Consider the following 22,971-nt stretch of genomic DNA (forward strand, 5'->3'; position numbering starts at 1 on the left):
GGTTCAGCCTGGGCCTCGACTCCGGTGAGGTGCTCCGACGGCGCCGGCTGCATCGCCGCGCGGAAACCCCGCGCCGTTACCGCGCGGTAACAGGCGGTTAACCTCGCGCTCAGCACGCTCCGTCCTTCTCCCGAGCAGCAGGCAGCCGTGCTGCTTCAGGAACGGCGTCCGGGGAAGGAGCAAAACGCGGCGTTTCTCCCTCGTTTTCCCGCTGGGGTGATTATTCGCCCTCCCGTCCGCTCGCTTCCCCGCAGGTTGTGAGCGTTGCTGGAGGTTTCAGGGCTCCTGGAGCTGCTGCGCTCCGACGCGCTCCCTCGAGAAGGAGTTACGCAGAGGCTCACCGCCGAGATTTCCGCGAGGGAATCGCGCTTCTCCGACTGACCACGTAACGGGAAACCGGAGGATTATGCCTATGCCAACGGCAGCCCAACCCGAGCCCCTTCTTACCGTGTTACTCTTTGATTAAGATCATTGTAGCAACTGGTAGCAGCGCCGGTGTTAGGACTGAGTGGGTATTTCTGCCTCGCCGGGCTGCAACTCAGCGTCCAAGCTGTCAGCCCAGATGCAACTTAAAAAAAAACTCATGCCAGAAAAATGGTTTCAAGCCACCGAGGCGTTTTAGAGTTGTGTTTTTAAAGGATAGGCTTTACCTTGTTCTGGACTATTTTTATGGATGGCAAGCCTCTACGTTACCAGCTTTTGAAGAGCGCATGCCTTTAAAAACTGCAGCGCGCCTTTCGTTTTCCTTCGGCTGCAGCAAGAGAAAACGCACAAGCACGTGGAAAGGACCTGTGCGTAAGTGGCTATTATTCGTGTAGTATTTTAAATCTAATTTGGATTCTCATCGCGAGGGCTTTTCTCTTTCTTCTCGTTTCGTTTCGTTTCAAACCCCGCGCGAAGGGGAGGCAGCGCGGCGCCTCGCAGGCCCGCGTCGCCGGCGAGCCGGCAGCGCCCCGCGCCGGGGCGGCGGGAGCCGGGCGGGAGCCTCAGCGCGCAGCCGAGCTCGCTGGGAGCTCTGAACGAACCGGGTAAACGCCGGGAGATAAGCAGCAGCACGGCTAATCCTTACGTCTTTGAAAGTCTTAAGACTGGCTTAAATCATACGGCGTTAAAAAAACGGGTAAAAAACCCCATCTCCGCTCCTTTTCCGTGGTTTTTGTTCTTTGCGCCTTTGGGTCGCGCTCGGATCGGGTGTTCGAGTGTCGCTCTGAATCTAGTTGACCGGTCACATACTTTTGTTTTAGGGGGAAATTATCGTGCCGTCACTTGACTCCAGGCGCTCAAGCATTATGAAAAACACCAAACGGTGGAAGATGATTATACTGGGGGAGCTAGAAGCGCTAAAATTAGCTCGTTTAAAATCCTTCCCTTCTACGGTGCTGTTAGATTGTTAACTGAGGTGAAAAAAGACTGAAGTACTTTGTGGGTTTCAAATTGATAGCATCCTTTTAAATCTTAGCATAAATTCAGTGGCACTTCACCTCCGTCACGCAATCATATCTAAAGAGCGAGAGTAGCGGTGTCATTATTTTTTTTCCCCGAGCAATACAAGGAACACATATCAGGGATATATTAATGAAATATTAGCAGATCAATGCCAAGAAGAGCAACAGCAAGCTGGAAAAGAAATCTGTGCCGGTAGGTAGGCGAGTTACAGCGGTGACCTGACACGACTGAGCCAATTCAGCCCAGGGATCTCGTTGCTCTCGAGAGAAAATATTAGTAGCTTAGAGAAGGCGGGAAGAAAGCCGTTCGAGGCGGTCGGCAAGGCTGGCGGGCAGCCGCCCTGGCTCGCCGCGGCGGAGCGCTGGAGCGGGCCGCCCGGAGAGCTGGGGGGCCTCCCTCCGTCTGCGGGGGCGCGCAAACCCCAGGCTGGCGCCAGGGCCGGGCCGTCGCTCCGCACGGCTGCACGCTCGGGCCTCTTTAAGTTTAAGACTTAATTTATGCGTCGCTGTTAAGTTTCTTCCGTGGGCCGTCGCTTCTCTTCCGTGCCGCTGAAATGTAGGCTGGCTGTTCCAGCGCGCTGGCTTCTGCCCGTAGCGCCTTCCCGCTAGACTGCGCGGGAGAACCTCTCCCTCCGCTCGGCGAGCGAAACATCTCGAATCCAGAAGCAGAAAATCGCTGGGCTGTGAATTTAAATTCATACACTAAAATAATAAAAATAATAATAAATTCATTCGCACTGGTCCGACGCCAGATTCTCAGGATTTCTGCGTGTTCGCCTTCACTCTTGATCCCCCTGCCCCACCACAGTTTTCCTCTGAACTAGAATTTACCAAGCTCGCGTTCGGCGTTTTGCCGACCGGTTCAGCAAGAACGAGGTCTCAATCCGTTCCTGCTTCAGGCTCCTAAGCGCTTCGAGCAGATGAAGTTCACGCGAGCTCCTGGGCCACGGCAAAGACCCGAGCTGCTTCCCACCCTCCCCTCCTGCTTCCGTAGCGGCCGCCCGCCCCGGCAGCCCCTGCCGTGTCCGCTCCCGGAGGCGGAGCAGCGTCTCTTGCTGCGCACCAAATGCCTACACATCATTTGCTTTAACTGAACTATCTTCGAAAGACTTTCTACAGAATGAATTTGTAATGCACGTTTGGGAGCACTTTTTATTAGCCGTAATGAAAGCCCAGGTCGTTTGTAGCTCACCTGGTAGCTTTGCGAGCTGGAGTCCTTCCCTAATTTCCAGGAGTCTAAATCTTCAAAACCAACTTTCCTAATCTTGGGGTGGATACAGCATTTCCCCGTTATAGAGACAGAGTTGATTTCCTCTGAAAGGCAGGAAAAATCAAGGTACTAAAAATAGTTTCTTCTCTCAGATTTCCCAGCCAGCATTTAACCAAAACATTTTTTACCTATATCTTTGTTTTTAAAAGCATCTGGCACGTTTTAAATGCGTCCGTGGCTTTCAGCTCCATTTCCATGCTGTCTTTATGGTAGTGGGGTTTTTGTGGTTATTTCTGTTTTTATGCGCACGTTCACGCCCCCAGCTCTACTAAAAACAGCGACTAGCAAAGCTCTTTTGCACGTTCTTGAGCGTTGCGTGGAGATTACTATTGTTTTGGGCTTCTACTTTTGTGTGAGATCTTAACGGCTTCTTAAAGATATCTGAAACAGACGGTGGTGCTTTACGCCGCATCCCTAGCCGCGTATTTCTCATGTGACATTAAAAAACGCGTAGAAGTTAATGCTGCATAGCATGCATAGTGTATACTGCACTACGTAGCGGGTCCTCTTTATTATAGTTAAGCCATAAAGGGGAAAGGCCAGCATAAGTGAATGATTCAGTATGCGTATTCCCTTACCAAAAAGATATGTTTCGGTGCTTGTGTGTATAGGGCTCTGTTTCGTCCCTGGACACCGTTCCTCTTTATTAATTTCATTTAAATAAGGTTAAATAAAACCTGCACAATACCATTTACTGGACAAATTGCTCAACAATAGCAGCACTCTAGTTCATACAAATATGTCTTTCCACTCCCTGAGTGAGCGTAATTTATCAACAAGTGGTCCTTGTCCCTGCACCATGCAAAGTCTTTGTGAAATACACTTTTTACAACAGGCTATGATTTGTACAACATGTTTCTCCAGCTACAAACACACTGTGCTTCTTTTTTAAATGCTAAGATATAGAAGAATGAGAACGAAGCCTGCGCAGTTTTGAATAATTTTTTAAGGGGAAAGCTATGCATTGTACGGGCGCTCATTGAAACGAATGGATCTTCATTATTCGTGTTCTTGAACTTGGCTGTGGACTTGGATTCAATCCATTGTAGAGGATGTTTCTCTGGTGTAAGTAAAATGCATGGAAGGGAGAGCTGGGTGATTCATTCTTCTCTATCAACTTTTGTGTTCGTCACCCGCAGGTGATGGTATTGTTCCCCTTCCTCTTCCAACTATTGTTTAGGCCAGTCCGTAATGGGGACGCTCATGAGGATATGCAAGGCAGGTTCTTCTCCTTGAAGGGTTTTAATCCACACAACAACCAGTTCCCAGCAGCTCTTGCTGAGGTTTGTTCTGCTTCGCCTGCCCAAGCCAGGCGCCGGCATCGCTCCCCTTTCCTCCAGCCCCAGCGAGCCCAAGGGAGAGGCAGCGAGGGCAGCTTGTTTCGGGATAGTTCGCACGTGACGGAGGCCAGGACCGCTGCAGGTCTGTGGTCCTGCTTCAAGCCTGGAAGACGACAGGGTGTAATTTGGACCTTCTAACTTGCCTGTGTTGAATGGCTTGCGCGTGAGGTTAAATGAGCAGTGTGGGGCAGCCATGCTCTGATTCGAGCCTTTTTTGGTCGTCTTTGCTTTCCTCAAGACCAAACACATTGCTTCCAGTCAACACGATGTTTTACTTTCCCTAAACACGGGGTTTGGTTTCTCCAAATCAAAACCTTTATAACCTTAACTGAACAACTGGGATAATAACTCAGGCAGAACTTTGGAGGCTTCTGCTTTGCAGAGCACGCTACGGGCGGTGTGCATGCTGGTGTCTGTGTCTGCCCTTGCCTGGCAGCGCGAGCTCGTGCCTCAAGTCCTCCAGATCTTCATGAGAGATGCTCTCACCTCACCTGGCCCCTGTGGAAAGGACAGAACCAGCTGCCGCCACCGGAGGTGGGAGAGCGGGAGGATGCGCAGTCTTTCCTAGCAGGCTGTCAGGAAACCGAGGAAAAGCCGACGCTCTCAACGGCTCCTTCAGTTTAGAGCTGGAGTGGCTTTCTTCAAGGCACTAATGGAGGAAGCCAGAGCTGCTCACTACATAGGGGCTAGAGAGTACCCATGTGCTTCTAGCAGGTTGCCAGCCTCCCTGTCTTGTCGGTAAGCTCTGGCTCTCCCTACCTCCAGCACAAGGATATAGAGGAAACTTGGCGTAAGAGGAATTTTAAATCTTCTCCTTATTCTGCGTCTGTCAGGGTTTCCTTGGGGGGATGTATTATTTTCCAGCTGTACGAATGGCCTTTTCCAGGTACAGTTGACACTTGCATTGTTTTTTAAAAAATAAATAAAAACTACTGGGCTGCAGATCCGTACCAAGAATGATGTGTACTGGTGGGCAGGTAGCACCAGGCAGACGCCTACGGTCTGGAAAAGCCAGTACCCACCGCTCAAGCAAGGCTGCCACAAAACCAGACGTTTTTCTGCAAATGTACCGCAGCGCTTAGGAAACATAAAGTGTCGCTGAAATACCGAACGTGATTATTGTTGAATTGGTGAGCAGCCATCTGGAAACTCAAAAAAGATCACGGTGCAAAAATAATCTGGAGGCTGCAGGACCCGGATACAAGTGGGCAAGATGCAGATTCCAGGGCAGGAAACCTTAACTCAGCATTTCCTTGCTTTTCTCACTTTCTGTCTCAGCACTGATGTTATTTTAATATAGCTCCATGGCTCGAGCTGCTGTGATTAGTGGAGCAATTTGCAGTGCATTCTTCAAAATTGCCAATCAATTTTAGCTCAAAATAGATGAAAGCCCCACGTAAGCGACGGCTGCTGTCCAGAAGAGCTAAACAGTTCTGCAGATCTGAAACGAGCTTCGACTTGTTTGCACAGGGCCCCTCCAAAGTGCAGCAGCTATCCTGGCATCCCCAGACCCCTGCCACGGGGGCCTTTTAATTGCCGTGAGGAAAGGGAGACTCTAAGCCTAAAAGGGAATATGCAGAGATCAACGTGTTGTCTGGATTTTGCTAAATCCCATGCAATACCTCAATTCTGGGGGAAGTGCAGCTGAAAGAGCTTGCAAAAACTCACCTGGTGGGAAAGCTTAATTAAAACGCAGCCTTGCGAGCTCTCTGGCCCGGTGCCTTCAGAGCCTTGTCGCTGGCAGGCGCCTCGGCCGCTGCTGCCGGGCTTCCAGGGAGCTCCCGGCCCACCTCCTCTTTCCCCCGCGGCAGAGTTGGCTGTAGGTACTGAGGGGAGCTACTTGGTCCTCCTTTAGCCATTAAATGTGTGCATGGGCCATAAAATCGCAGTTACTTTCAGATTTAGAGCTTGGGTTTTGCTCAGATGAGGCCAGTTGCTTTGGCAGCGCTTCCTCCAGCACTAGAGCACCGCAGGGGCCATATGGCCCCACGCAGCCACTGTGGTGACACCAGGCCTCCTAGATGACATTTCTGGTGCGGAGCCAAAGGCCGTGGGCTGAATTTTCCTCTGTGTTTGCTCTTTTGTTGCTGTTTATAGGGGCACACAGAAGTGTCAGATGTTGTGTTACCAGATGAATGGAGACTTTGGTTTGGTGGCACTGGTACTTGCAGGTGTGAACGGCACTGTTACGGTGAAGGCCTGGAGAACTTCGAGCCATCCATCGCTTGGGTCCTTCTCTTGGTGATTGAGGTGTGCTGCCCCTCTGGCAGTGTTTTAGCCCTCTCCCACAAGCGTTGTTCTCCCTAAAGTCACTGTGTGCACATGAGGTCCCGATCAGCACTGGTGAGCGGTGGTGGGGTGGGTGAAGGAGGGCTTGCTAGCAAAGAGCATGGAAGAAGAAAACCTCTAGGTAGCAGCGTGCATTTTTTTTTTCAAAATACCTGTTTTGTAGCAGTTGTCTGTGTCGCTGCAGTGAAAGCAGATAACCTCACGTTCAGGGCTTTCGTTTCAGAGTCAGATTGCTCCCTCCGCGACGGGCTTTATTCCGCGTGCGCCGAGGTGATGAAGCTGGCGGTGGCCCTGGCGTGCTCTCTGTTGGACGATTGCTGTGCTCAGTCGCTGGGCAGAGTTTGCCTTATCGGATTGCATGTCATGACTGCTCGTCTTTGAAGAGCAGGCCGTTTCTCTAGCAAATATTCCGGCTGCCTTGCCGGAATCTGCAGGGCATGCCGGCAGATTCACTTTTATTGCAGATGATGAGCTAACCAGGATCGGGGCTTGGTTTTCTGGAGGAATCGGGATGGAGCCGTGAGTTCTGCATTTACTCTTCATACTGTGAAACGCTACTTACTGCTCGCAGTTTGTTTTTGACTTTGTCTCATCCTTTGTGGCGTGAGGCTCAGGAGAGATCCAGAAGTAAGAAGGGATTTTGACTGTTTAAAAATGTGTATTTTTAGCTTTTCCAAAAGAGAAGGCTTTTTTATTTTTAGCAATTCCCATGGATTCCATCCAACAGTGCTACCGATTTGCCTGGGATGCTTTTATAGCCACGAAGCAAAATGTCCTTGAGAGGCGGAGAATATGCCTCTGTTGATTTCTGGCAAAGTTTAAAAGAGGCAAGTTATTTAGTTTGGAGACAACATGAAAAAAATCCTGGTTTGCAGGAAACCAAGTCCTCAGAAGGGTTCTGCATCAAGCAATGACAAATCAGCAGCCTTCAAACGTGCTGCATAGACATGTGGGGGGTTTTTCTCAGTTACATCATTTCTTGCCTCACTACTATTGCGAGGACATATTTGGATACAAATTTTTTTATTTTTACTGAGGAATTGATTTCATGGCCACCTTAAGTGAATAAAGTGGTGATACATTAACTAATGTCAGGCGGCGCGTGTTTAGCTATTTGTCTTTGCTGCGGTATTGCCGGTAGTATTTTTTTTCTCCTCTCTTCTCTGAGACCTGTTGATGTTGCCACCCGAACCAAAGTCCTCCTAAATGAAACGCCATCAGCGGCGTGGCTCACTGTGCAAGCACTAATTCCTCCAGCCGAAGCTGACAAATGCCTTTCTTCGTGGTTGTCCTCCCCGCCACGGTCTCACGGAGCGGGAATATTGGTGGAGAAAAGCTTGACCGGAGGAGGAATAGTTGATGCCGAGGGCTAGCGGGAGAGAAGAAAGACGGCGACGGGACCTGCCGGTCTCGGGTGAATCACCGCTGCACTGCGTTCCTCTTTGCGCCCCGATTTCCGGGCGGAAAATAGCCCGGGGAGCGCTTGCGCGGGAGAAGCTCGGTTATTCGGGCAGGGGGAGCGTTTCGAGGGTCCCAGGCTCGCAGGCTCGAGTGCGACAGTGAATGTGACTAATAATCCGTGACCTCGCTCTGATTGTAGATGAAAGAAAGCTGATGACGGGCCCCTACCGCTACACAGAAAGGAATTAGACGTTGTCTAAAGCCAGGGCAGTGCCGGAGCATTTGGATTTCACATCTGAGATTCACGGGTGAATAATTCAACGCTTGAAAAAATGCTTCAGCCACAGTGTGACATCTCCGCTTCTTCTTTCAGTGATATCCAAGAGTTTCACTAAACATTGCCTCCTAGGGAGCTGGGGCAGCTGTCCAGATATTTTTCCTCTTAAATATCAGCATTCCAGATTGTTACCTGGATACGGATGGAGGTTTGGACTGATATCTTACAGGCTGCGATCTCTCTTAATGCAGGATTCTGCCTCCAGAAATGGCCTCCGGTGTTTGGCTGAACCCAAAATATGGCTAAGTGAAAATTAAGAGATCTATCTTTATATTTAATTGACACTTTCATCTAATTGGGGGAATTGCTAGGGCACACAGAGTTGTGGATAGGGTTGCTTGGGAATTTTAAATAAATGAACCAAATCTCAAAGGCAAATGTTGGCAGATTTATTAAACATCAATAGAATGATGTAGGAAAAGTAGAACGTGTAGAAAACAGCCCTGTAAAATTACTTGCTTGATACGAGCCCTGTAAAGTAAAGCAGCCAGTCTGTGTTTTAAAGCCAAATACGATGCCATTAAATCTCCCCGCTGGAATGGTTAAACTTGTAACAGCCCAGACAAGCAAGCGTTAAAGTGTTCACACAGCCCTAACTCTGCTTTCTTGAACACGTACGTTATACTAAGCCTTTAAATAAATCATCACATATTATTTTTCTAGTAATTCATCCTTTTTCTGAACTACTAGCTAAAAATGGATAGTATCATATAATTGTCATCGTTCAGACTGCTTCTTGGGCCTAATAAATTCTTTGCTCTGTGAGATAAGTGTTTTGATCGTTTACTCTTCCTACCTGCCCTTATTCCCTTTCTCGCCAGAAGCGCTGGCTCCTTTAGATGCGCAACGTGGGATGCAACTGCGAAGCTATTTTAAGTGTAAAATTTGGTGGTCCAGCCATGATACTGTGCAAAGATGCTCGTGTCTGTATGTCTAAGTCTCTCTTGGATTCTCCTTGTCCGCTCTGCGCAATACACCGAGATGGTATCCGGGAAGAATCGTACAATGATGTTTTGTGTAAGAACCGCTACCTGGTTGGGTAATTAAAGGCTGGGTAAAATTACCTGATACAAATATACAGATAAGCAGCCCTTCTGCCTACGAGGATGATCTTTACGTCCGAGGTGCTGTAACTCGGGGCGGCTGGTTGGGTGCGTAGCCCGCGGCCGGGGAGCCGCGAGGCCGGGCTGCCTCGCCGGGGCGGCCGAGACCCGCTCCGGAGCCCGGCTTTGGGGCTCGCTGGAGCGGGGCGGCGGGCGGCCGGGCGCCGTCCCCCCGGGGCTGCTTGCGGGTAAGGGCCTCGCGCGCAGGCGGCCTCCTGAGCTGCGCAGCCGTGTGTTTTTTCCGACGTGCGCCTTCCCTCGTCTTCCTCGGGTTTTGGTGTGTGCGCAGGTGTTTGGAAGACGAAAGCGAATGAACAGAAACAGCCCCAGCTTCGGACTCGGGTGCTCAGAGCACAGACTTTGCTTTCCCAGCACAAGGAATTACATGGAGTTGAAAGTGGAAAAAGGAGATCGTATGGAAGAAGCCATTTGCTATCACTGTGCTCATAGTTCTCTTTTATTATATAGTTCTCTTTTATAATAAAAGTTTCTGAATTGAAAATACTAGAAAAGAGAAATGTTCACCCTGCTAGGGTTACAGCAGGTACTCTGATGAGCTCACATATCCTCCTCCAATACCAGTGAGCTTAATTGCCCTCTTTAGTCCACATTTTACTGTATTACAGATTTTTACAGAGCAATTCCTTTTTTCTTTCTTCTTTTTGTAAGCCTGGTGGTTAACAGGGATGAGAAGGAAACATTTGTACTTAGGGAATCTTAAGAAAGCACAAACAAAGAGGTGATCTTAAAAGCTTGGAACGGAGTCTCTTCTGCAACGTACCTCTTCAAAACCCATTTCCAAAATCCTCATGCTACTCTGGCTCTGTATTAATCCATATCTCTAAAGAAAATTTTACAGGCTACCCTTCAGCTGAGTTATTTGATAATATCCAGTGTTCAAGGGACTGTGAAACATCCCCTTTCTTAGAAAGCTTCTACAATATTAATGTACTTGACCAGAGTGTCTCATATTTCCCCATTAGGTTCACAGGAAGAGTTTGCTAAGCTTTTAAGATACTGTCTTGTAGACCTAAACGTAAATACTGAAGCACAAAGAGAATTTTGGTAATAAGTTCATTTAAATTGAGTTATTCTGCCCATCAAGAAATCTCCATCCTGAGCTACGCTTTAATGGCTTTTGTTAGTTTAGGCTCGACGGATACATAATTAGTTTTGGAAAGGTCCTTTCGGTTTTGTGAGGTTAATACCCCAGTATCGTGCTGAATTTTGAACCTTCTCAGATTTATAAGGTTTTGAGTTTTTAATCTTTCCAGCCTAATTTGCTCAGAAATGCAGACCTTCAGCATTTCAGATTTGGCTTAACTTTATACCCAGCGATTGAGTGGAAGCTACATGTTTGGAATACACTTGCTTGTAAGGAGGAAGGAGGAGAAGCAGCCTCATGCTGCGTCTTTGGTCATCTTTTATTCTTCTCCGCGCTGCAGCGGGAGGTCCGGCGGGCTCCGATGGAGCCGCGGCAGCAGCAGAGCCCCCACTGCTAAGCTTGACCCCCTCGAGGTGCCTGCACGTGCCCGCACGGGGCAATGCCGGGTCTCCTGGCAAAGCGCGGAGAAGAATAAAAGATGACCAAAGACATCTTCTGTGCAAAATCTCATTAAACAGAGGTGTCGGAGCATTTTAGAGCCTTTCAAATTCAGCTGCAAACCTGTTTGGAGCTGCTAGCTTTTCGATCCTTGATTTTGGATTGATCGGCTCTACCTCCTCCATTGTGGTGGGGCTGCTCAGGGATTTCCTCTGCTGCTTCTGGCTGGGGCAGGGCTTTGCCGCTAAGGTAAGGCTGAACTACAGGCAGCTGAGATAGGTGGTCCTTTCTGAAGTTATCCAGAGTGCCTGCTCCCCCTCTTAAGCCAAACATCTGTTTTCTTTAGTATCGCTTAATGAATAGGATTGATTCAATTTTTTGCTTTTGTTTGGCTCATATAATTTTTTTTTTCTTAGAGCTTAAACTTATTTTTCTGTACTAATTTTTCCAACAGTCAATTTGCCTCTAATTTCCAGAATTGGATGAAGTTTGGGGACTGGTCTGCTTGTTTTTTAATTCCAGGTCTGAAAAGGATGCAGTGCCGTGCTACTCCCTTTTGGCTCTTGTTTTGCCTTTTCTTCACTGATGGTAGTGATGGTTTGTGTTCATTAATAGCTCTGTTAATGAGCTACTTATTCTCATCAGGGCCTTGCCAGCCTTCCATAGTAATTTCTTATCAATTTACTCTTAGGCATTTCTGAAAATTTTTATACAGATCATTCGCTTAGAGGGCAGCATAGAGCAGACTTGTATTCTTGAATACTGATTATATTTTGATTTCCTGTCTATTAAAATCAGATCTGCTAGAAAATAATGAGACCAGCTGATTTATGACCATCATGGAGCTATGGAACAAATCAGGCTTAAAATACTGGCCTGTGTCTGGAAAGGTGAGTTTACGGTTATTCCTCTTACGGATGCCTTCTGATCTTGCTCTTCAAACAGATTTAGTATTTCTTAAAATACTCCCTTCTCCTCGGTTCTTAATGCTGAACTCCTCTCTTTCAGGAAATCACTGCAATCCTCTTTCCTCCTCCTCATCCCACCCCAGACAAAGATAACTTCTGCTTCTCTAAATATGTTTGTAATCCTAATAAGCTGTAAAAGAAGGGGGGGGGAAAAGTGCTAACCCTGGTTGGATAGCTGTTAATTTTCTTCCGAGGTGACCTTTGATCAGAAGTCTTCATCCTCCACCCCCACCATTCAAATAGAAAGGATGTAGTTAGCTAATAAAATTACAGCCCTGTCCTGGGGAGCAGTATGGAAGCTGTACCTGCAGCAGTTCTCATCGCTGATTTTAATAAGCTTGTAGCAACCGTGTAATACTCGGCCTGTCTGTCTTCGATTGTAACCTTCTTTCTTTGGGTAAGGCCATTCACGTCTCTTAATTTTTATAGAAATAAAATTTTAACTTCAGACCATCACTCGTTCCCATTTTCAGGATGTGAATGTCCCCCTCCGCTTGCGGTGCTCTTAGAAGCTCATTAGAGTGTCCCCAGCTGTGTATCCCTTCACTGCCTTCCCCACTTGTAAAATGAGAGCGGATGACCAAAAAAAACCTGGAGACACTTCTTAAGAGACCCGTCTTACTGTCAGCATCCAGGAATCATCCGATTTCCCTTGAGCCTCCCCCTTTTCCCTGTTGCTGTTAGATCTCATGCCGGGCCAGAGGCTGGTGGGTTGTTCAGCCGGGTCTCTGCCTTTGCGTTTTGGTACTGGGGGGGGGGTTAGCAGATACCTGTTCTCTAGTACGGGACAGCGTTACGCTGAAATAAGCTGTATTTCAGACATTCCTTCACACATTTCTGCTTCTCAAGGATTTTAATTGCCGCCCTTTTCCCTTTATGATATACTGCTGTTCTTGATGTGTGAGAATACATTTATAGAGAAAGCACCGTCTGTGTTTTACATGCGCTTTGTCAGGAAGGCTATAATTTTGTTCACTTCCTTCCTTTTTCCTTAAAGTTGTTTGTGACAGGTCTTGAAGCACTTGCACCTGATGTCCTCCCAGTGTAAGGTCAGGAACTGTCATTTATTTCAGAATTTGCTCTAAAATAGCGTGCCATTAATGTCGTATCTTGGGGTCTGCTGGAGTTGGGGCTTGGGCTCGGCAATAATTGTTGCATTTGCTTTCAGCTGTGAAAAAGGTGGAGGGCTTGCTTTGAATATTAACAAGCCACCCATCCTTTACACCTTCTGGGAATGCACTAGATCTTAAATTGTTTCTTCTTTTCATGATTTTTTGTGTTCTTCATTTTTTCCACAAGCTCTTTCTATCATCTTTGGGCTTTTGGTACTCCCCCCACCCCCCAAATTTATTCCTAATTGGAGGATTTTATCCATACTTATAAGTAGGTTGCTGAACTTATTTTCAGTTAACTTTTGTTCTGTCAGACCTTACCTCCATTAAGGGTTTCAGATGTCTGATTGCTGAGATTAGCTCACCAGGGCCGCCTTTGTTTTGTCTTTCTCCTTCTTCACTCATCCTCTTCTCCCACGTGGCCACTGTTTTTGATACCTGAGGGCCTGGGAGCTGCTAGGAGGTAGGATTTGCTCAAGAAATTCTTCTGGGAAAATAACTTGGAATCCTTAAATCTGGCATCTATTTCCCAGATAGGAGAGGCACTTTAGGAAGGGGATGGTTTCACCATACCTTTCCCTCGATGAATATCATCCCTGGAGCCCCACTGGTTCTGGAAATGCCACATACTCCCCACAGAGGCATCTTTGCATTTTTTTCTTGCTATGATGCAAGGCAAAATTTGGAGACCCTAGGCCTAAATAAAAATGTAAATTCTTGCAAAAGTAGGCTTATTGAGGAGGTGCTTCTAGAGAACCTTTTTCTAGAGACCTTGCAATAAAACATATCCCCATCTACTGGCAAATGAAGATTTTTATCAGCTCACCCACCAGATATCAAGTTAATATAAAAATTAGGGATCAAATTTTATGGAGTCCTTAGAATAAGAAGGATCTGGGGAACTCAGAATTTGGTTGGAAAATGGAGTGGTTCAGGTCAATTTGCTGCCTGACATCATTGCACCGGCTCTTGGGAGCACATTGGGTTGGCAAGAGTTCAGGCCGGTTGCCCCACAACACTGTCTCTGAAGGAAGCTCCCTATCCTATGTTCTGTAGAGATTCTGTCAGGGCTAGAGTAAAGTGCAATAAAATAATAGATATTTTTCTCTGTAGAGGCCTTACTGCCCACTTTGTTAGCCTAGGAAGAGGTGTGCAACGTGTTGGACTTGCTTTAGAGAGGAAATGTCTGTTCTAGGATGCAGCCCAAAGAGTTGAGAGCAGCATTTCTGTGTCTTTTGGAGTGCCTTATTTCTGTTTATGGCTGATTTGTGCAAGATGCCCCTGAACTCTGTTTTTTAAATTCTGCAGAAGGGTTAATAAAGTCCTGCAAGGGCAGAGGACATTGTTGTTCACAAGAGCACAGTGTATACAGCATTCATTTCTACTGTGGATAAAGCTGAATTCTTTTCTACTACTACTCTATGGAATGTAAATATCTCGGAGACATTTACATGGTATTTCTTTTTAAGTATATAATGTTTTCATTCAAAAGTATCATAATTCTTAAAAGACCTGTCAGAGGCTCTGACATGTAATTAATTTCTCTAAAGCTCTTTTTTTTTGAAAGATAGATATGGAACTCATTCTAACACCTGCGCTTATTCATAACTCTGCAGAAAAAAGCCACATCTTCTGCTTCACTTTCTTCCCCCATTTCTCCAGAAAAAGATTTCCCTTCACTTTGGATACTGCCTCTACCCTCATCATCTCTAACAAATAAAAGCGCTTGGTAGGTAAAAGATGGGTGAAAATAGGAGCTGGCATGTTGGGTTATGTCTGTGTGCTAGTGGTGGTCTTCTTGTTCAGCTTTAAACTAAAACACCATTGCAACCTTAGTTATGGAACAGCTATCGCTAACCCCTAATCTAGTCCATCTAATATAATTTCTGTATGTGTAGGTGGGTTTTCAGTCAGACTAGTAGACTGTTTATTTTACCTGGTGGATTTTTTTCTCTGCTTGGGAGTATATTAAGCCACAACAGTATAATGCTGGTGCTCAGGAAATACGAACAAGGAGATGTTCAACTAGCTATGGAAATATAGCTAGGCAGCAAAGCACTGGATTACATGGCAGTCATGGCTAGCTGGCTGTCTTTATCCCCTGTAAACACTTCCAGGACATCACTGAGACCAGCACTGCCTTCGCTGAAAAACACCATGAGCCAAATCACTGCCGCCTCCCAAAGAAGAGCCCGCGGAGGGAGTCCTGATGGGGAAGAAATGGCTCCAACAAGTCCCTTGATAGGGCCATGTCTTCCTGGGCCAGTGTTGGAGGACAGTGTTGCTCCTCTGGAAGTGGCTGGTCCTTCCCCCTACCCTATCAACATCTGCTCAGGACAGCTATGGGCAGCACTGAAGGAGAAGGATGTTTTCTGGCTCACCAGCACCATTTGGTTTCATTTCCTACAGAGAACGTTCCTTGTGTTAGCAGTGTGTTGCACAATCTTTAACTTTATAGGAAAAGGAGCAACTCCTTTCCTCCAAACAACTGACAGAAAGGTGTTGCACGCAGTGTGCTCTCTGTGTGTGGTAGGATCACTATTAGCACTGAGGGCTGGAGGAACTTGATCTTGGGAACTGTGTTTCGTTCTCTGACCGCGTCTCTCCGCCAACACAGCTTGCTCAGCTCTAGCAATACCAGTCCCCATAAAACTTCTTGAGTATCACATGGGGTTTTTAAAGCAGTACAAAATAGTGCTTTGGGTTATGTGGCTGTGTGGGCTGAAGGACATCAGCTCACAGGGAATGGGAGAACCAGTTGCAAGTACTGCATTTTTATTCTTCCAGGCTTCTGCAAAAAAGCTCTTCACTAACAGCATTAGTACAACCCATTAGCAACCATAGTGGGAAAATTTACAGAGAACATAAGGAATGGAGAATTAGTTGTGATGCTGAGAGGTTTTAGGGAGTCTTGCAATCCTGCATAGCTTCACCTGAGATCAGAGGGCTGGAAGGGATTACTCTAGGTCACTGAGTCCCACATACTGCTGTCACAGGCAACTGCATCCCGTCCTTCTGTCCATTCATTTGTCTGGCTCATGCTTAAAACTAATTGGGTTCTATTTTGGCCCCACTGCTTTCTTTCTGAGACTTCTTCCCTTCAGTCTCCTTTCTTAGCCAATATCTTTTTCATTTATGGCGGCTATGATCTTAGCAGACCCTTAAGTAGGGGTCTGTGGTGCAGTCAAGAGAAATCTTCCCAGTGATCGAACTTGCTGAAACTGTCCTGATAGCACAATCTGCCAAGCTATGTTTCTGCCATCATCCCCCGGAGACCTAGAGGATCGGCTGGAGTTCACCTGGCTCCGCATCTTGGACCGTCTTCTTTGGCCTGCTGTCACCTTCCTCAGTCCACTCCACCTCCAGCCAAGTTCATAAAATTCAAGCTGGTATCTGAATTTCCTCCTGTTGGTTCTTCATAATAGCTTGACCTCAGTCAGGTATACCTTCAGTGGCTTAATGCTGTATGAAATTCATCTCCTCTCCCTTTTATTCTCCTGCCTGCAGCTGGTCCTGTGTTCGTTCTGCTCTCGCTACCCCTTGTATATTCACTGTCTATAGCCTTTATACCCTGCGCCCCCGGTTCCTCTCTGCCTTCATTTAGTTTTCCTTTTCAAGGGAACCAGTTGTTCTTCTCCTCTTTGTTATTCCCAGGCTTCTGTTTCTTCTTGTTCTCCATTGCGTCGAGCCCCTTTGTCAGCTTTTCTTTCGCACTAGCTCGTGTTTCCCCCCATTCCCCGTGGGATCTGACCTTTCGTGGGTCACGCTGCTCCTAAAAGGTCCTCTTGTTCAGCAGGTCCCTGCAAACTTTAAATAGCCTGTTTCATCTCACTTCCTTGCTCTTCAGCCACATCCGAAGATCCCCAGCTGATCCCCCATTCTTTCCAGCTTGTTTCTAGAGCTCCAATTTCTGCTCCGAGTTATCTCAGTCAGTGCTCTTTATGTAAATAGTTATGCACAGGCACATCCCCATAACTCTTGCATTTTGTTGTCTTTGTCGTGTTTTCCCATCTTTGGATTGCATCCATCAAATGGATGGCTTTCTTCACCTCCCTCCTCCTTATACACACGTATCCCTAAAAACAATAATAAGTAGAGACGAAAAATCCCACGGACTTCCCACCTACGAACTCCCTTTTCCTGCGTCTGCTTGCTTGACCGCCTGCTTGCCCGTTGCTTGGCTGCTCGGTCCTTTGCCCAAATTAGCCCTGCTCTCTCGCTGAAGTTTGGCAGTTAACTGTCTGCCAGCAGTAATTAAAGGCAGAAAGCCTCCCTCACATCCTCGCTTGCAAATCACACTTACGACACAGGCGGCTCCCAGACAGACTCTGAGAAATGCAAACTGCAATCAAACCGCAGGCTCTGCAAGCTATAACCAAAACAGTAAGCGGCGAGCAGGTAGAGGTGCAAATCCACATACTCACGAGTAAGGAGACCTTGTGCCTTTCTCCTGCAGGAGATGTCCCGGGGGTAACAGTACAATGCTTTTTTAAAAATGCTTTATGTCCGTGTTACTATTTTCTCTCTGGAGATGGTTCGGGCACTGCGAGTGACAAGTTTACATTATTGGAGAATTACTGTTTCCACTTTTGTTCTATGTTTTATTCATTGCAAGCCATTATTTTAATGTGGCTATGATTTTGTTGCTGGTTGCAAACAGGCCACCTGTGGCATTTTACACCAAATTGTTATAAACAGGTATATCCCAGCGAAAGAGCAGCCAGTACTGAGACGGTGCTTGTGCTTTTGCATGATGCAGGAAGGTGGAGGACACAACCGTGGCTCTCAGCTCATTTTGCTGATAAAGTGAAGACTTGACTGTTGCAAAATTAAGCTTTCTGCAGCGACACTGCATCATCTTGTACCCCTTAACCTGGTTCCTGTGGGTTAAGCGTTACATGGAACAGTGAGAAAGAGCTAAATAGTATTCTGCTTTGGCTTATATACTTGGATAACTTGAAATATTGCTATGATTCTTCCTGTGAATATAAATATTACTATTAAATATTTATATGATGGTCATCCTCCAAGTCCTCTCTAGGAGTGAGGCTATGTTTCTGATGGAGCTGCAAAATGAGGAAGCATTGCCCGTCCTTTGGGGAAAAGCAGATTCGAACCAAACAAAAGTAGGTCCTTTCCTACACAGTGCACAAACTGCCAAGTGCCTTACCGCAAGGTGCTGTGGAAGCCAGGCATGTAAATGAGGTAGAAAATGGTCCGGCGAATGAATAAAGTGTGGATGTTCTCTGTGAATCCAGTAGTCCCTTAGCTACAGGTTATTGAAATTGAGGTGCTAGAGCAGGACTTTTGCTTTGCATCTACTTGTGACTGTCAGCAAGGACCGAGCCTGTGGACTAAACAGTCTTGTCCAGTTCAGCTGTTCCTGCGCGGTGGCTGGTTACGTGATTCGAGTCCGAGGGATGACGTGGCGGGAGCTCGCTTACGGCTGTAGAGCTGATTTCTGCTCCGCGTTACGTCCTGCTCCTTCAAGGGGAGGAGGTGGTGCTGCTGCTTGATCCTGCCCGGCTAAGCCTCTATTAGAGCATCACCTCTGCACCTCAGAAAGATGGTGGAGATCAGAGTGCGCAGGAACATTGATTATAACCTTCTGTATTTTGAAGATGTCACCTGACAGTCAGATCATCCACAAATGCCCTTTTGAGTGTTTTTTGAAGTGAGCACGTGAGCAGAGAGTTCAAATCTGTAAACGTGCATAGCCAAATATCCTCTACTCCAACTCTACCTGCCTGCAGTTAATTGAAATGAAAGATCTTGGCACATTTACCTTCCACCTGGAAAACCACGAAGGTGTACAAAACACATTTATCAAATCATAATATATTTAAGCTCCTTACTTAATTCAGCTTTTCTGCCTCACGCAGCAAACAGCCCACTCCCAAGAAGCCATGCTGGCTCGTTTAGTACTTTAGCCTCTGATTTTCCTGAACATATGTTTAATAGGCAGGAGATATTATTAAGGAGGCATGATGTTGTAGACTGCTCCTGGAAAATGCAGAGCAGCTTTCACACTTAGAAGTTAATCTTCTGCAAGTTACATGTAAGTACTCAAAATGATGCATGTTCTGTGATTTGGAATTTTGCTAGATACGCTTTGAGTCACTTCTGTTAAAATATGTCAGCAATTCTTCCGCCGAACACGTTGGCTCCAGAAAGAAAGCTTTTGTCAACCACAGTAGGAGACCGGGGTGTTGAGAAGAGTGTGGATATTGGTGAGAGCGAGGAGTCTGACTTGAACACACTGACTCGCATTTTGAGAGCTCTGAAACGTGGATTTGCATCAAAGTAAAACTCACAGGGTTAGTTAAATATTCCTCTAAATATGCAAAGGAATTGAGTTACTGATGCTTGTTATTCTTATCTTACTCTTGGTGTCACAACATCTTTAAGTTCAGTGAAGGTTTCACTTACTAAGACGCTTGTAAAGATTTCACATTAATTAAGAGGACTCCACTGAAAGTCTGAATATGAATGAAGTTCCTCTTCTGAACCCAGGGCAGTGAATACCGTGGGAAGATCAGATACTGACAAATGTTGATAAAAAAAAAAAAAATCCTAAAACAAAGACTATGCTTCAGCCTAGTACCTGTTCCACGAGAGAAAAAGTTGAGTTTGAGTCACCAGAAGGAAAGAAAAAAAAAAAAAAGATTTTTGCCTTTAATTTACAGCCAAAGAAGTGAAATTATGATGCTCCTGGAGGTGTATCTCACCGCGCAGCGTTGGTGCTGGGTGCTGACTGCGGTCCGCGTGGGGAGGCAGGTGCATATCGCCGTTGCTCAGGCTTGCGCTCCTTGGACAGCCGATTGTTTTCATGCAAGGGTTAGGTGGATTTCTCTGTCTTTAATGGAGAAAGGGGAAAAACACAGACCTGATTCTTTTCTCTGTTTTGTTAGTTTGAAGAAATGCCAGCAAGTTCAGGGGCATCGGTCTAGATCGGTGCTCATGCGACTGAGATAAAATTTCAGCTAACAGGGAACAGTGAGCGCAACAGTGGGTGGCATGAAGATGAGACCAAATTCCAGAGGGAGGATGATGAAAAAGTGCTTAAAATGAAAAATGAGGCTATAGGTACATTTCTCCTAAAAGTCTCAGGGCAAGTTTTTTCCTCCCTGTCTATCCTGGGGCGAGTCTGCTCCTCTGCGTGCTTCTCCGCTAACCCATCTGCTAAATGGAGATAATGATGTACATCTGCTTTTGTAAAGCAATTTCAGATGATGTGAAAGGCATTGCTGAAGTGTAGAGCACCACTCAAAGGTTTAAAGAAGGCCTTTGGGGAAGAAAATGGTGATCTATATCATTTCAACCCTGCTGAAATACATTGGGCTTAGCTTTAGGAGTGGATAAGTGAAGATATGGTAGCCTTAATAAATAGTATTTGTCCTCTTAAGCAGGGAAGGGGCAGCATGTGATGTTGTGGAGGGTTTTTTTTTATTGTTGTTATTTTTTTATTCATGGTTCCTTGAGCCAATTTTGAGAATTGTACTGACTGTCGTTATGTTTCTGGAAATGTGCAGGTTGGCCAGACACAGTGGGGCATGGAATGAACAGAAAGAGGTTAAATTGATGGATGACCAACAAGAGCAGGATTGTGCCTCAGAAGACCAAGAAACTATCCTGATTAATGGGGTGAAAGAAAATGGTAAGAAACCTAATTACAGTACATGAGGGAGCAACAACAACTTGCAAGCCAACTTATTTTCCTAATTCTTTTCATGTGTTTAATTTTAATGGTTTGCAGGTATCTATCAAATGTAGATCAGTAGGGTAAATGGGTATTTTCTGCAAAGATGTCACTCAGCTGTGAATTTACAGTTTTTTAAGTCTAACAAGTACTGCTTTTGCCCATGCATATGCATGGTTGAGAATGTTTATGTGCACATGCAGTTTGAATTATGGATTTTTGCTTGGTTTCTCAGGGAAACAACTCACATGAGATCACATTGCCCCTCTGTCTGTTGGGATCCTTTTCCTCTTTTCACAATTCCTTATGAAGCCGTTAGCTAATCTCAGTCAAATTTCATTGAAAGATACTCAATCCCTACAAATCTGGGGAAAAACAGATGTTGGGCAGAAGAAACCGATCCAGGGAGGGAAGGTCTGACCTGTGAGGCCAGCGATCTCTGTGCCACGTGGCCATGGAGGACTGTAGGACACAGATGCACAAGGAGAGCAAGATTCATTAGTTCTGCTGCTTTCCGGGCCTTTTTGAAGCTCCACGTGCTGTTGTGATCGTTTCAGCAGAGCAGGCCTTTTCAATTTGCTGGCTGAAGATCCCATTAGGATTCTGGGCACCTCTTTGGTGTATAAACACACGCTGCTAGTCGCAGTCATGATCCTCTGAACTACTAAGTCATTTCAGCTTTCACTGACATCGGTGGAGAATGATCAGCCTGTTCTAGGAGCCTGCCTGAAGTATCTAACTTTTTCTTTAGTCAATCTAATCTATTTCCTACTTGCTTTCAAAAGCAATAACTAATTAGGAGTAATAGCGCTCTGCTTGCCTGAAAACCTGATTGAAATAAAGATTCCTCTGAGCATTTCTCAAGACATTTGGCCTTTCCATTGCAAGCTGCAGTGAATGCAGTGGTGTTCAGGTGTTGAGGAAAAGCTTGACGTTTTTGTTCTTCACAAAGTTTTTGTGGAGCTGAATTTTGGTCAATTTGCTGGGTTTTAGACTTTGTGTTAACCTCTAAAGCTTGCAATATATAAAAATATACAAAGAAATATTTGTATATCAAGTTGACCCTGTTAGACCTTTAGGACTCAGTCCTCTGCTGTCTTGTATGTTCAAACCCTTTGGTTGTAGAGAGGCAGATTTTATTCATATTCATTAGCTGAAATCCAGGAGTGACTGCAGACACGTGGATGCCCAGCAGCCCCCAGAACTTGTGCTAGTGGCGGGCGAAACATTCGCTTGTGCTCTGTTGTGGGAGGGGATTTTGAACGCATCTGCCTGTGTCAGCCCATCTTCTGCTTGAATGTATCTAGACATCAATAAGGTAAAGCAGTAGCTGGGAGCTGCGAGAGCTACAAGGAGCCATGGTCCCTCTGTCTAATCTACTGATTCCCAGTAAAATCTGTGGTGACCTGGTCAATAAAGACAGATTTGATTTCTAGAACCTGACACTGCTTCCCTGAAATTCAGTTAAACGGGGCTTAAAAAGTGCTTTAATTAAGCATTGCTGTGTAGGAGTTGGCGGTGAGTCTGAAGCGACGAGCAAGGCAAGAGCTGCCGTTCTCCTTTCCGAAGGCAGCGGTGCCCAGCCGGCAGCTCTTACGCCGCTATCTCCCTGGTGCTGAGTTTAGAGGTGTGCCTGACGCTTTTTGCGTCCTCGCACCCTGACTGCAAACCGAAGTTTGTTGCACTGGCAGCAGTTAATTTAGAGCAGGCTTTAGGCTACTCTCACGCACAGTTAGGGACTGGCCTAGTTCCAGCGCTGATTCCCGGCAGGAATGGTCAGTATTTTTCCTCATACGCTCTTGGGCTGTAGTTAGGTTAAAACTGAAAAGGCCTTTTTGGCTTTTGGCATTGCTGGAGGCTTGCTCTTTCCTGGATTTGCTTGGTCCACATCAGGCGTTTCCACCACCCCTCTGTTAGCAATAAGTAGGACCTTATCACTGCGCCTACCCTGCTGATTTCAATGAAGTTATCAAAAAGGTTAGATGCGTGCCAGCGTAAAAGCATCATTATTCAGCTCTAAATCGGTAGAGGTCTTTGGTTATTATAAATGCACACATTCGTGTATTTTTTTTTATATACAGAGATATCAGAGCATGTTCATGGATGAAAAGACATTGTATTTAAATTTCAAGGGTCATATCATCCGTTGAGCCGAAAGTCTGATAAAAGTATATTCATAATTTTGTTCTGCCGTAAAATAGTGCTATGTTGTTAAAAAAACAAAAGAAAAAAAAATCCTTAGGTAAAAGAATCCTTATATTATTAAAAAGGCATTCTGCAGATTAGGCAAAACGGGAAGAATTGCAAAATAATAACAATTATAGTAAGGATTGTCTTAAGCTCTTTGAGTTATCTTCTGTGTTTCTCTCAGCTTGGACAATGACAGAACAACTACTTAAAAATAAATATAACTCTCTGACACTCAAGCAGTGATGCAGTTCAGGTATGTTTAGGCTGCAGACAC

At 46.0% G+C, this 22,971-nt stretch overlaps 1 protein-coding gene across 1 annotated transcript in view; it reads left to right on the forward strand.

The window, feature by feature from the left end:
• Window positions 1-22,971, forward strand: part of NEXMIF (neurite extension and migration factor) — a 160,717-nt gene that overhangs the window by 131,746 nt on the left and 6,000 nt on the right. The window contains exon 3 of the mRNA XM_062584684.1: window positions 20,341-20,465. Within this exon, the coding sequence (XP_062440668.1) occupies window positions 20,390-20,465 (76 nt within the window). The 5' untranslated portion in view covers window positions 20,341-20,389. The remainder of the gene's footprint in view (window positions 1-20,340; window positions 20,466-22,971) is intronic.

The sequence above is a fragment of the Rhea pennata genome, chromosome 11 (assembly GCF_028389875.1).
Source record: "Rhea pennata isolate bPtePen1 chromosome 11, bPtePen1.pri, whole genome shotgun sequence".
Classification (NCBI taxonomy): domain Eukaryota; kingdom Metazoa; phylum Chordata; class Aves; order Rheiformes; family Rheidae; genus Rhea; species Rhea pennata.